Source organism: Pelodiscus sinensis, chromosome 19 (assembly GCF_049634645.1).
Source record: "Pelodiscus sinensis isolate JC-2024 chromosome 19, ASM4963464v1, whole genome shotgun sequence".
In the NCBI taxonomy this organism is placed as follows: domain Eukaryota; kingdom Metazoa; phylum Chordata; order Testudines; family Trionychidae; genus Pelodiscus; species Pelodiscus sinensis.
The window spans coordinates 12141728-12154652 of NC_134729.1; the positions used below are offsets into that span (position 1 = coordinate 12141728).

Consider the following 12925-nt stretch of genomic DNA (forward strand, 5'->3'; position numbering starts at 1 on the left):
CTTTGGAATCTAGAATCAGCTTCAAGTTTACTTGGCTTTCTAATGCCCAGAAAAGAAAGCAATGGCTTCTTCTGCTATAAAATAACCCCCTTGCTTCCCCCTTTTCCAAACAGCTGGTGGTGAAAGGAGCCACTAAAGCAGACAGTAAAACCCAAAAGCCAGCTTCCAGTATGGACATCAAAGTGGAAGGAGACGCTGGAGCCCTCGTTGGGCTGGTGGCTGTGGATAAGGCAGTCTACGTTCTGAACAAGAAGCACAAGATTTCACAAAAGAAGGTGCGGCATGAAAAAATTGGCACCTTGATTGGGAGCAGTGGTGTGCTTTTTGTGGTGGAATGTGCTGAGCTGAGATTTGTTTGGTGTAGGTTGAACCTCTCTAATCCAGAACTCTGTCGTCTAGAAACATCCGTCATCTGGGATGATTTGAGTTAGCCAGGTGTCCACTTTTCACGAGTGTGCCCAAGTTTTCTACGGTCCCATAAAGTTTGTTGACAGCCACCAGTCCTGGCTGTTATTTAGCTCTAATTTACCCCCAAATGTCCTCTCACAACCCAGTAAGCCATGGAAGTGTTGGCAATGCTACTAGACAATATTGACCTCCCGTAGTCAGGAAAATTCTCTTGTTTGGAACCTGACGGTTCCTGTAATAGCCAGAAATGTTGACTTGCAGCCTATGGTGTGGAGTGGGCTCTTCTTCGGACTCAAAGTCGGGTTGAGGCCATTCAGTCCTAAAATGGCCGACCTTAAAGTAGTGGAGGGCACCCCGCAGCCCTCATGCAGCCCATCAAGCAAAAGCCCTCTGCATCAGCTGGAGGTGGCTAGGATCTTGCATGGTCCAGCTAGGCAGCGTTCTGCAGCAAGTGGGAGTGTGCCCACGTCAATGGATGTGGGGTAGTGGGGCTCACGCTCAGGGGGGTCCGAGAGAATCGCCAGGCCCCTGGGCAAGGGGGAGAGGGAGCAGCACCACACTGTGGGAAGGGGCGGGGCCTCTGGCCGATGGGGCGGAGCTGGGGCTAGTTTTCCCTCACCGGCCCTTCATCACTTCCTGGAGTGCACTATCCCGGGCTCCAGCAGTGACTTGAGGGGCCCAGGGCTCCGGTCATGTGACAGCAGGGAGCCCTGGGGCCTTTTGGAATTGCTAGGCCCTGGGGCTAGACCACGTACAGCTTGAGATAAGAACAAGGGAACTCTACGGCCTGAGTTGAGCGCCAACTGGCTTTATAGCTCACGCTGTAGCAGCTCCTCTGCTAAGCTCCAGTAGTCCCAGGTTCAACTCTGCTAGTAACCCTAGCACCCTAAAAACAACCACAGGCTCTGTCAGCACTGCAGGCTTCTTTCAGAAGAGATCTTCTGGAAAAAATTCTTCTGAAAGAGAATGTCCACCCTGCAAAAGCACATCAAAAAAGCAATCTGCTTTTTCGAAAGAGAGTGTCCACACTGAATGGACGCTCTCTTGCATTTCAGCTGTGATTACTATGGACGGAGTAGCCACCAGGGCACCTGTGCTTTTTCCTCTTTCCTCTTCTTTTGAAAGAACTCCCTCTTCCCCGTCCACACACGCCTTTTTCCCAAAGAGCTCTTTCGCAAAAAGGCTTCTTCCTGGTAGAAAGAAGTTTACCAATGTCAGAAAAAAAACCCTCTGTTCTTTCCATTTTCTTTTGGAAGAACGCGATTGCAGTGTGGACGTAACTGAAGGTTTTTTTTGGAAAAACAGCTGTTTTTCCGAAAAAACTCTGTAGTGTAGACATACCCAGAGAGACAGGGCTTTGAAGCTGCAGCATGGGCTGGACCTCAGGTGCTGACTTGCAGGGTGGGCTCTGGCCTACTTCATAGCATTGCCTTGGCAGCTCTTTTTAGGGTGCCTGGCTAACTCCCGCCTGTTGCTCCGCTCTGGGAGATGTGCTGTACGTGCCTCTTACTCCCTACCCTCCACCCTGATTTTTCACCCTTGCAATCTGCTCAGCCCAAGACTCGCTCCAAACTGCTGCTGTAGACAGAGCGCTTTTAATCTGTAGCATTCAAAGAGCCAAAGCTACTCCGCAGTTGGTAAAAGGCTTGGAGATCCTTCTGGACAGAAGACATTATGGCTGGATACCAAGCTGGGAGGGGTTGCGACTAATCTGGAGGATAGGGTCATAATTCAAAATAATCTGCACAAACTGGAGAAATGGTCTGAGATCGATAGGATGAAGCTGAATAAGGACAAATGCAAAGTGCTGCACTTAGGAAGGAACAATCTGTTTCACACATGCAGAATGGGAAGCGACTAGGAAGGAGTCCTGCACAAAGGGATCTAGGGGTCATAGTGGACCACAAGCTAAATATGAGCCAACAGTGTGATGCTGTTGCAAAAAAAAGCAAACAAGATTCTGGGCTGCTTGAACAGGAGCGTTGTGAACAAGACGCAAGCAGTCATTCTTTCGCTCTACTCTGTGCTGATTAGGCCTCAGTTGGAGTATTGTGTCCAGTTCTGGGCACCACATTTCAAGAAAGATGTGGAGAAACTGGAGAAGGTCCAGAGAAGAGCAACAAGAATGATGAAAGGTCTAGAGAACATGACCTGTGAAGGAAGACTGAAAGAACTGGGCTTGTTTAGTTTGGAAAGGAGAAGACTGAGAGGGGACATGATAGCGATTTTCAGATATCTAAAAGAGTGTCACAAGGAGGAGGGCAAAAAATGGTTCTCCTTAGCCTCTGAGGATAGGACAAGCAGCAAAGGGCTTAAACTGCAGCAAGGGAGGTTTAGGTTGGACATTAGGAAAAACTTTCTGCATGTCAGGGCAGTTAAACACTGGAATAAGTTGTCTAGGGCAGGTGATATTTAAGAGCAGGGCAGATAGACATCTCTCAAGGATGGTCTAGACAGTATTTGGTCCTGCCATGAGGGCAGGGGACTGGACTCTGACCTCTCGAGGTCCTCTCCAGTGCTCTATGATTCTATGATTCTATGGCAGGGCGTGCAGAGAGGCCAAGGGGAATTCACCCTCTGTGGAGGTCCAAGACTAAACACAAAACACCATTCTCCATCCTGATTTCCCCGCCTATGCCCACTTCTTACAGATTTGGGACACGGTGGAGGAGAGCGACATTGGGTGCACCCCTGGCAGCGGCAAGGACAATATGGGTGTGTTTGCAGATGCTGGACTGAGCCTGGCAACAAACATTAAGATTTCAACACCCCAAAGAACAGGTATCGCTGCGTGGATGGGAAACACCTCGCTTACCTCCTCGGTCAATATCTGTCTTCGTGGCCTGGCTGATCTCTGGGTGGCTTGGGGGATTGGTACCGGGATTTCAAAACTTTCCACCTCCAAATCTTTGTTCTGCTGCCTCAGGACAGAAGTCATTGACAAACCTGACCTGGGAGGCCAGGAGCAGCCGGGAGCCATGGGCCCTTTAGAATCGCTGGGCCCCAGGGTCCCCCTCACCCATCGGTGGAGGACAGGCCAAATCTGGACCACCAGATGCTTTGGAATGGACCCCAAAATCTGTTTATCAACGTTGTTGTTTTTTATTATTTGACCCAGAAATTTGGCTCTTGACAAAAATCATTAACTACCCTTGGCCTAGAGTTTAGAGAGGACCAGGTTTTGTTTCCAGCTCTTGGGGACAGTGGGGTCGGTTAGAGGAGTTTCACTAGGAGGCTGGATTCAGGATGCTGTGATGCCGTTTCTGACTCCGCCACTTGTGAGATTTTGGGGAGGTCATGTCACCACTGTGGGCCCCCTCAGCTTTGCCATCTGCCAATGGGGGTGGCGATTCTCCCCTTTGTCTAGTGGTTGGAGGGCTGTGGAGAAAGGGCTGTCGACATGCAGTGTGTGATTCATGACATCACAAAACCCATCCCCACGGGGGAGCCATGTGAGTCTCAGCATAAAAGCCGAGTGCTGGATGGACAACAAAGTTTTGAGCTTCCTCTGTCCCGGGCTTCATCATGTCTCTCTTCTTCCCCACAGAGCCGGGGTGTCCCCAGCCAGCAAGGCGCCGGCGTCGTGCTGTTCAGCTCATTGAGTATAAGGCAAACAAAGGTGAGACAAGGGGAAAGGATTTGCCATCCCTGATCAAACCGTCCGCTTCCCGAGAGACACCAGCATGCAGTGCTTTAGCTCAGGGGCGGGGAACCTTTTTTGGGCTGGGGGCCCTGCCAGCGCGGGCTTCCCAATGCTGAGCCTCGGGGGCTAGATCCAGGCAAGCGAGGGGCCTCATCCAGCCGCTGGGCCTGAGGTTCCTCAGCCCTGCTTAAACAGAAGGCAAAATTCCCACGCCAGTGCACCTGAACCCCTCATGTATGGTGTCAGGGCTGTTCCCCACTCTGAGGCTCCTTCTTCCTCAGAAGCCTATGCAAATGAAGCACAGATTAGCATATTGCTGCACTCCATTTGCACAATTAATTAGGAGCCATTTTTGCGCAAAGAGGTGCCATTTACACAGCACCTTTTTGCACAAAAAACCCCTCTTGTGCAAGAGCCATTCTTCCTCATTTTTCCTAATTAATTATGCAAATGAAGCAGGCCAATATGCTAATCAGTGCTTCATTTGCATAGGCTTTTGCGGAAGGGAGAAGCTGTGTAGATGTAACCTGAGTGTAGAAGGTGAGGGCCTGCAAGAGAGCTTCCAAACCTTGCCTCTACAGACACTGGTCACAAAAAACTTCCCCCCCGAATCCTAATACACAGATCTTGGGGACTCGCTGCCACCATCAAGTGCCTTTTGATTCCTAAAAACCAGGGATGAACACTTGAACCCACTCCCAAGGCTCCCCCACGCTCTTTTGCGCCAAAAGAGCTTGAAAAAGAAAAGAGAAAAACAAGCTGCAGTCTCTGGTAGCTGACCGCTCAGTCAGAGGCCTGCAGACACATACAGAGAGACCGTCCAGGACACAAGAACCAAATCCTCACCTTAAAAAAATGATTTTTATTATAAAACAAACGATAAACTTGACAAAGCACACTTGGTTGCTAGATATTACAGAGCAACTAAGGAAAACAAATTAAAAAACAGAGAAAATCTCTAGGAACAATGCTTAGATGGTGATTGGGGAGGGGAGGCATAGAATCACACAGAGCAGTTCAAACCAAACTGCAAAATAAAGAAAAATTATCCTGAACACGACTGGATTTACTTTTCCCTTTTCTTACTTCTAATTTTCTCTTTGTTCAGTTCACTCCTGTGCCCCGAATTCCTTGGAGGCATGGTAGTTCTGGCTGGGTTTAAATCATTCTGTCTCTCTCTACTTCTGGTTGATCTCTCCCACCCAAAGAAAGCAGGAAGGGAACCTATATCCAATTCAAATTTCAACCCGCAATCTCGATTGGTTCTCCCAAGCTCCCGGCCCACACCTTTGCTAGGTACCTGAGTTAACCCCTTTGGGTATGTTTACACTACCCCGCTAGTTTGAACTAGCGGGGGTAATGTACTCATCCACAATTGCAAATGAAGCCCGGGATTTGAATTTCCCGGGCTTCATTTGCATAAAGCCGGCCGGCGCCATTTTTAAATGCTGGCTAGTTCGAACCCCATGCCGCGCGGCTACACACGGCACGGAGTAGCTAGTTCGGATTAGGCTTCTAATCTGAACTAGCTGTACTCCTCGTGGAATGACATCACTCGTGGAATGAGGAGTACAGCTAGTTCGGATTAGGAAGCCTAATCCGAACTAGCTACTCCGTGCCGCATGTAGCCACGCGGCACGGGGTTCAAACTAGCCGGCATTTAAAAATGGCGCCGGCCGGCTTTATGCAAATGAAGCCCGGGAAATTCAAATCCCGGGCTTCATTTGCAATTGTGGATGACTACATTACCCCCGCTAGTTCGAACTAGCGGGGTAGTGTAGACATACCCTTAGTCACCGGGTGCTGGTCCGCACTCCTCCTGTCCATTACACATGGTTGTACCGGAGAAAAGAAGATGCCTGGGTGGTTCAGAGGGTCTGTCTACACTGCACTCTAAAATCGAAATAAGATACACAATTTGTGCTGTACAAATTGCGCATCTTATTTTGATTTTATTTCGAAATAGGCTATTTTGAAATTTGGCGCCGACTTTTGAAGTAAAGTGCTTTTCGTACCCAGAGGGACAAAAGAGAGAGCAAAGGAAGTGGAGTTTCCTTAACCGAGGAGATAAAAAAGCTCCGTTTGAGTGTGATCACATGCAGCTGTCGGTGTGATGTGGAGGAACGGCTGGGGATTGGGAGCTAAGTGGGTCCTATGTGCACTCCAAGGAAGTGGAGGTTAAAAATGAGGAAGGCACTTGCCTCCAGCCTGGGTCAGATGCTCATTTGCATGAACCGCTCAGTCAAGACCATGTGGAAAACTTCCTTGGGTGGGTGAGAATTCCTCATCCAATCAGCAAAGGTGTATCCAATCAGCAAAGGTGTATTTTGTGCCAGCCTGCCTCCCCTCCTTTGCCAGCGAAGGGGAGGGTGCTCAGGGGTGGGGAAGGGCAACAAGGCTGGGAGAAACTGGAAAGAGGCATTTGCCTTGCGGGTCCTCTTCTGGGATCAGCAAAACGGGGAGGCAAAACACCTGGGAGGTGAGTGCGACCGCAGGGATGTCTACATTGGGGTCACATACGCTCTGGGAGGGCTGGGAGCAGGTGCACGTGTCCGCCCTATTGGCTCATCTGCATTAGGCTTTGTAGGACACCACAGGCCCAGCAGAAGCTCGGGAGGCCAGCCATTGTGGTTTGTGCGTTTCAGCGGCAGCGTACCAGGACCGGACGCTGAAGAAATGCTGCGAGGACGGGATGTACGAGAACCCCATGGGGCACAGCTGTGAGAAGCGGGCTGGGTACATCCTGGACACGGCCGAGTGCCGGCAGGCCTTCCTAGAGTGCTGCAACTACATCAAGACCGTGCGGGACGAGCGGCAGCGGGAGCTCCACCTGGAACTGGCAAGAAGCAAGTGCTGGGTGTTAATGTCACTGCAGTGGAAGGATATGGGGCCACACGGGCCAGCCCTGATCCCATTCGCTGAGGGAGGCCGGCATCCCAGCCCAGCAGCTGAACAGGGCTGGCCGTGGGGGGAAGCAGCCACCCAAGAAAAGCAGTTAACACTGGGGAAATAAGGCAGCCCCATGCGGGGTGGCTAGCGCCTTCCCCCAGCCAGCTGGCCACCAAGACACAAGAAGTCATTCTTCTGCTTTACTCCACGCTGCTTGTCCTGTCCTCAGAGGCCTAGGAGAACAATTTTTCTCCCTCCTCCTTGTAACAGCCTTTTAGATACTTGAAAGCTGCTATCGTGTCCCCTCTCAGTTGGAGTATTATGTCCAGTTCTGGGCCCCTCTTTCAAGGAAGATGTGGAGAAATTGGAGAGGGTCCAGAGAAGAGCAATAAACACGATTAAAAGTCTAGAACACATGAGCTATGAGGGAAGACTGAAAGAACTGGGCTTGTTTAGTTTGGAAAAGAGAAGACTGAGAGGGGACACGATAGCAGCTTTCAAGTATCTAAAAGGGTGTTACAAGGAGGAGGGAGAAAAATTGTTCTCCTAGGCCTCTGAGGACAGGACAAGCAGCAATGGGCTTAAACTGCAGCAAGGGAGGTTCGGGTTGGACATTAGGAAAAACTTCCTGTCAGGTGGTTAAACACTGGAATCAATTACCTAGGGGGGTTGTGGAATCTCCATCTCTGGAGATATGTAAGCGCAGGTTGGACAGACACTTGGTTTAGTTGGAACTGGTCCTGCCTAGAGCAGGGGACTGGACTTGATGACCTTCTGAGGTCTCTTCCAGCTCTGTGATTCTATGATTCTATGACACTTATCAGGGACGGTCTAGTCAGGGTTTCCCAACCTATGGGTTGGGACCCAAATATGGGTCGCCATTACATTTCAAAAGAGTCGCCAAGTGTCTCCCCAGGTGGCTCTGCCCTTCCTCCTCCCCCCATTTTTGAATTGCTCTGGGTCACCAAGTCTTCCTGAATTGTCAAAATGGGTCCCCCTCTGGAAAAGGTTGGGAACCACTGATCTAGACGGTGCTTGGTCCTGCCCTGAGGCCAGGGGGCTGGACCCGATGACCTCGCAAGGGCCCTTCCAGTTCTAGGCTTCTATGAGTCTATGCTCCACCTCCACAACACGGGGGCCTCAAAACCTAGTGGTTCATGCCACGACATCACTGCCGTCCTGTTGAGTCTCACTGCATGGGGGTGGGGATTTCGCGGCTCAGCTGACTGCCCCGGCTCTCCTGCCCCAGGTGACACTGATGACGGATTCTTACAAGATGAGTCTATTACCTCGAGGAGCCACTTTCCAGAGAGCTGGTTATGGCATGTGTGGCAGCTGACCCAGAAGCCGGACAAAGACGGGTAAGAGCAAAGGGGCAAGTAAAGCCAGTGTGCCCCAGGGCAGCTGATTCCTGCAACCCCCAAAACCCCAGTAACTTCTGCAGCCTTCAGCACCCGTCTGCCCATACCTCCCTACCTCCCCACTTAAATTTCTTACAGGTCCTGGCCTGTCATGACCCTCCTCCACTCTGACCCCCCGGCAGGTTGCAGTAGGATAGTACCTGTAAGTGTAACTGCCACTAGGCAGACTGGAACTTGGGACCTCAGAGCAGGAGCCTTTACAGCTTGAGCTACAAAGCCAGCTGGTGTGTAGCTTAGGCTGTAGAGCTCCCTTGTTCTTATCTCTCGCTGTAAGTGGACTAAGGGCCACTGCATGGGACATCGACCCACACGGGGGCTACGTCTACACAACGAGGTTTTTCCAGCAGAAAAGATGCTAATGAGGAACTCATTAGCATGAGTCACAACTTTATTAGCATATTTTCTGCTGTTTCTTTTGGCGCAAGGGGTTTTTGCGCAAAAAGAAGCCGTGTGGACGTTTCCTTTTTGTGCAAAAACCTCGTTTTGCGCACGATCCTTATGTCCCTACGGCTTCTTTTTGCACAAAAACCCTTTGCGCAAAAAGAAAGGGCAGCAAATATGCTAATGATGTCGCGACCCATGCTAATGTGTCCCTCATTAGCATATTTTCTGCCAAAAAAACTCATAGTGTAGACACAGCCTAGGTGTGTCGGTTACATAAGCCATGGTGAAAGTAACTTAACATTTCATACAGGCCCTGGCTTATTGCAACTCTGGTCCCCACCAGCTCTTTCAACAGCTCCCTGCTGGCTTTTGCTGCAGTTCCACCACCTATTGCTGGGGCACCCCCGCTGCCTTTCACCTTTGCCTGTAAGAAATATAAGCTACTTCCCCCCTGGCAGGAGAGTGCATAGCTAGGTAGTTCTCGCAGGGCCAGATCTGGAGGGGTTGTAAATCAGTCAAGTGCTCTTGACCTGGCCCATCCTTCCATGCTGTATTTTGCTCCCAAACCAAAGCCACCAAACCTACGTAGGCCCAATGGGTGCTGAAGTCAAGGTCTGTGCATGGTCAGGAGCTCAGCTAGGGTTGCCAGGTGTCCAGTTTTGAACCGGACAGTCCAGTATTTGAGCTTTCTGTTCAGGAAACAAATTGAGAAAATAGAAATGTCCGGGATTTTCTAACTAAGATGGAATGTAGATTGTGACGTAATGTCAAGTGTGTCCGGTATTTTTGTTGAAACCATCTGTCAACCCTAAGCTCAGCCTTGAATCTCACTCAAGGGGGGGTGGATTTTGGTTTTTAGGCCCTTGCCTGGGTTCCACCTCCCCTCTCCTGAGACCCTGCGGCTCTTGTCTTTGTAGGATTTCTTCCAAGACGATAACTATTACCCTGGCAGATTCCATCACCACCTGGGAGGTGCTGGCTGTGAGCATCTCGGAGACCAAAGGTGAGGAGCGCCGCCTGCTTGCTGAAGTGAGCCCGGAGAAAATCTAACGGGGGGGAGGGAAGCCCCAGAAAGCAACAGGCCTTGAAACCATCACAGTGACAACCTGGGTGATAGCAAACCGGTCTCACTAGCGAAGCCCGCTGCCTCTGACCCCAGAGTCCTTTCCCCTCGCAGGGATCTGTGTGGCCGACCCCTATGAGATCACAGTGATGAAAGAATTTTTCATCGACCTCCGGCTGCCCTACTCCGTGGTGAGGAACGAACAGGTGGAGATCCGGGCTGTTCTCTACAACTACGTGAGAGACAAACTCAAGGTACAGTCACCGCCGGTGTAACCCACACAACTAGGCTATGTCTACACTGGCTCCGTTTTGTGCAAAACATATGCAAATGAGGCAAAGGAAGGAATTTCACTGCACCTCATTTGCATAATTAATTAGGCTGTTTTTGCACAAGAGACTTTTGCACAGAAAGGAGCCATCTACACGGCTCCTTTTTGCACAAAACCCTCTCTTGTGCAAGAGCCATTCTTCCTGAAAAAAATGCGGAAGAATGGCTCTTGCACAAGAGGGAGTTTTTGTGCAAAAACGGAGCCTCGTTAATTATGCAAATGAGGCGCGGCAGAATGGGGGCAGTGTAGACATAGCCCCTAGTGTGGGTCCCTGTCCCATGGAGTAGCCTGTAGACCACTTACAGCAGGGGTGGCCAACCCATTCAACTAAGAGAGCTGAAACAGGAGGGGGAAAAATGCGAAGAGCTGCACCAGAATTGTTGAGGGATTTAAAAAAAAAAAGGAGGCTGCCCCTTTAAAAACCGTGGGTTAGGCTTTTGGTCACATCAGGCTCCCGTTGGCTGCCACCATCTTGCCGACACCATTTTGCCGCACCAGACAGCTCCCCTGCACCCAGTGAGCACAGGGAGCCAGGGGCCGTTTGTAGGGGTGCATGGGGCAGCTTCACGAGCCGTGGGGGAGGCTTTGTGAGCCGCACTTTCAGGGGTGAAGAGCCGCATGTGGCTCCCGAGACGCAGGTTGGCCACCCCGACTTACAGCCAGAGATAAGAACAAGGGAGCTCTACAGCCTAAGCTGAGAGCCTTTGTAATTCAAGCTGTAGAGGCTCCTACATGAAGCTCTACTACAGGTTAAATCTGCCCAGTGGCAGTTCCATTATCACTTCACGATTGCACCGTTAGTGATGCATTGGGTAGGGTTGCCAGGTGTCTGGTATTGGCCTGGACAGTCCGGTATTTTCACCTCCTATCTGGTAAAAAAAAATCAGAAAATACCAAACACCTAAAATGTTCGGTATTTTCTGGGTTTTTTTCCTGACCAGGAGGCAAAAATACCAGATACCTGGCAACCTTACAACACACTCAGCAACTGGGCCCAGCCCCTGGTCCTCCTCCCTCGGGCCCTCGGACCCGAACCTCCGTCCCCTGGGGGGAAGGGGGGGAGCTTGATCAAGAAAACAAGATGGCTGCCGGCAAAAAAGACCTGAAGCAAAGGGAAACAATGCCTTCCCTGGGTCTTAGTGCTCAACCTGTCCCCTCTCACGCCTAAAGCGGCCATGTTGTTTTAATGCTTTTTTTTTTATTTTATTTTTTTTATTTTATTTTATTTTATTTTATTTTATTTTATTTTATTTGTTTTGCTTAATAACTTTTAGGGTCACTTTTTTTATTTTTGCTCAACAACTTTGGTCTCCTCCCCCCCCTTTTTTTTCTCCTCAACAGAATTTTCCCCCAGTGGGTTTTTTTTGTGGGGAGGAGAGGTGGTATTTTTGAGGTATTTTTGGTTAAACCATCTGGCAACCCTAGCACTGGGCAGGCTATTCAGTCCAGGAGTGGTCAATTAGGGTGTGTCTACGCAGCAAAGTTATTTCAGAATAAAGGCTGTTATTCCAAAATAACAATGCCAGCGTCTGCAGAGCAATAGCATTGTTTTGAAATAACGGGAGGCTTATTCTGACTTCTGTAAACCTCATTTTATGAAGAATAAAGCCTATTTTGGAAAAGGGGCTGTGTGGGCGCTCCACTGTTATTTCAAAATAGCCCCTCACCCGGGCCATTCTATGTGTGTACGTCTACGCTACGAGTTTTCTTGGAAAAAAATATGCAAATGAGGGACTCTCTGAGAGGCAGAGAGGGGAGGGCAGCAGGCACCGGGGGAGGAGCCTCTTGGGAGAGGCAGCCAAGAGAGGCATGAGTGGTGGGTGTGACCTTTCGGGAGGAGGCTAAGCAGGGGTGGGGACTGGGGTGGTGGGAGTGGGGTGTTGATGGGACCTCAGAGGGAGGGAGCAGAGCAGGGGCTTGGGCCATGTTCCGGGCAGAGGAGCAGCGCTTGGGCCCAGTCTCCTCCAAGGCGGGGGTCCCACCCCGCCCATTCTGGCCTGAAATGGACACCTGAAAACAATCGGGTCAAGCCAATCCCGTGGGCAGGGTGTATTTACGAACGGTCGTGCCCAGAGCAAGGGCTGCTTGGGGGTTCTTCTAAAACGTTTCCCTTCCCAAAAGGACGGATGTCTGTCCTGTGGGCTTGCATGCCCTCTAGTGGTGAGTTTTAATATAATGCCAAACCTGGCCTGGTTGGGCGGCACTACCCAGAATCCTTAGCGGGCAGCAGGTTGGGCTTGCGTTTGGCACGGAGAGACTCAAATTTGGTGCATTATTAGTAGGAAAAGTGCCAAGGATTGGCTTGTGTTTGCCACACACCATCCATCAAAATAAAAACACGGGGAAAAAATACACTAAAAAAAAAAATCCCACAGTTATATAACATACCTATAAGACCGGCCATGCTGGGACAGACCAATGGTCCATCTAGCCCAGAGGTGACTGGTGGTAGCATTTGGGAGGTGCACCCACCCACACCCCAGCCAACATTTTAATTTCTAAATGGAGTGTCCCCTCCCGGGGGGGCCAATAGAATTCCAGGTCCCTGGGCAAGGGGGGTACTGGCTCTGGGCTCCCGGAAGGGGTGGGGCTTATGGTTTACCCCCTTTCGCAGATCATTCATGACTATGTTCAAGAGCAAAAGCGTGGCAGCACATTTCATTAGGGTGTGCACCCAGGGAATTTTATTTTTAATTTTTTTTAAAGGCGAACCTTTATTGAATATTCAACCATAAAGGACATTATTTTTATTCATCAAACAAACTAAAGAAACTAAAACTTAACTA

General features: G+C 50.2%; 1 protein-coding gene across 2 annotated transcripts in view; it reads left to right on the forward strand.

Annotated features, from left to right (window-relative positions):
- LOC102456878 (complement C3) overlaps positions 1-12925 on the forward strand; it is an 89641-nt gene that overhangs the window by 24558 nt on the left and 52158 nt on the right. For both annotated transcript variants that reach the window (XM_075902306.1, XM_075902307.1), the window contains exons 14-20: positions 114-275; positions 3060-3189; positions 3956-4027; positions 6697-6897; positions 8190-8301; positions 9663-9748; positions 9923-10062. In XM_075902306.1, the coding sequence (XP_075758421.1) occupies positions 114-275; positions 3060-3189; positions 3956-4027; positions 6697-6897; positions 8190-8301; positions 9663-9748; positions 9923-10062 (903 nt within the window). The remainder of the gene's footprint in view (positions 1-113; positions 276-3059; positions 3190-3955; positions 4028-6696; positions 6898-8189; positions 8302-9662; positions 9749-9922; positions 10063-12925) is intronic.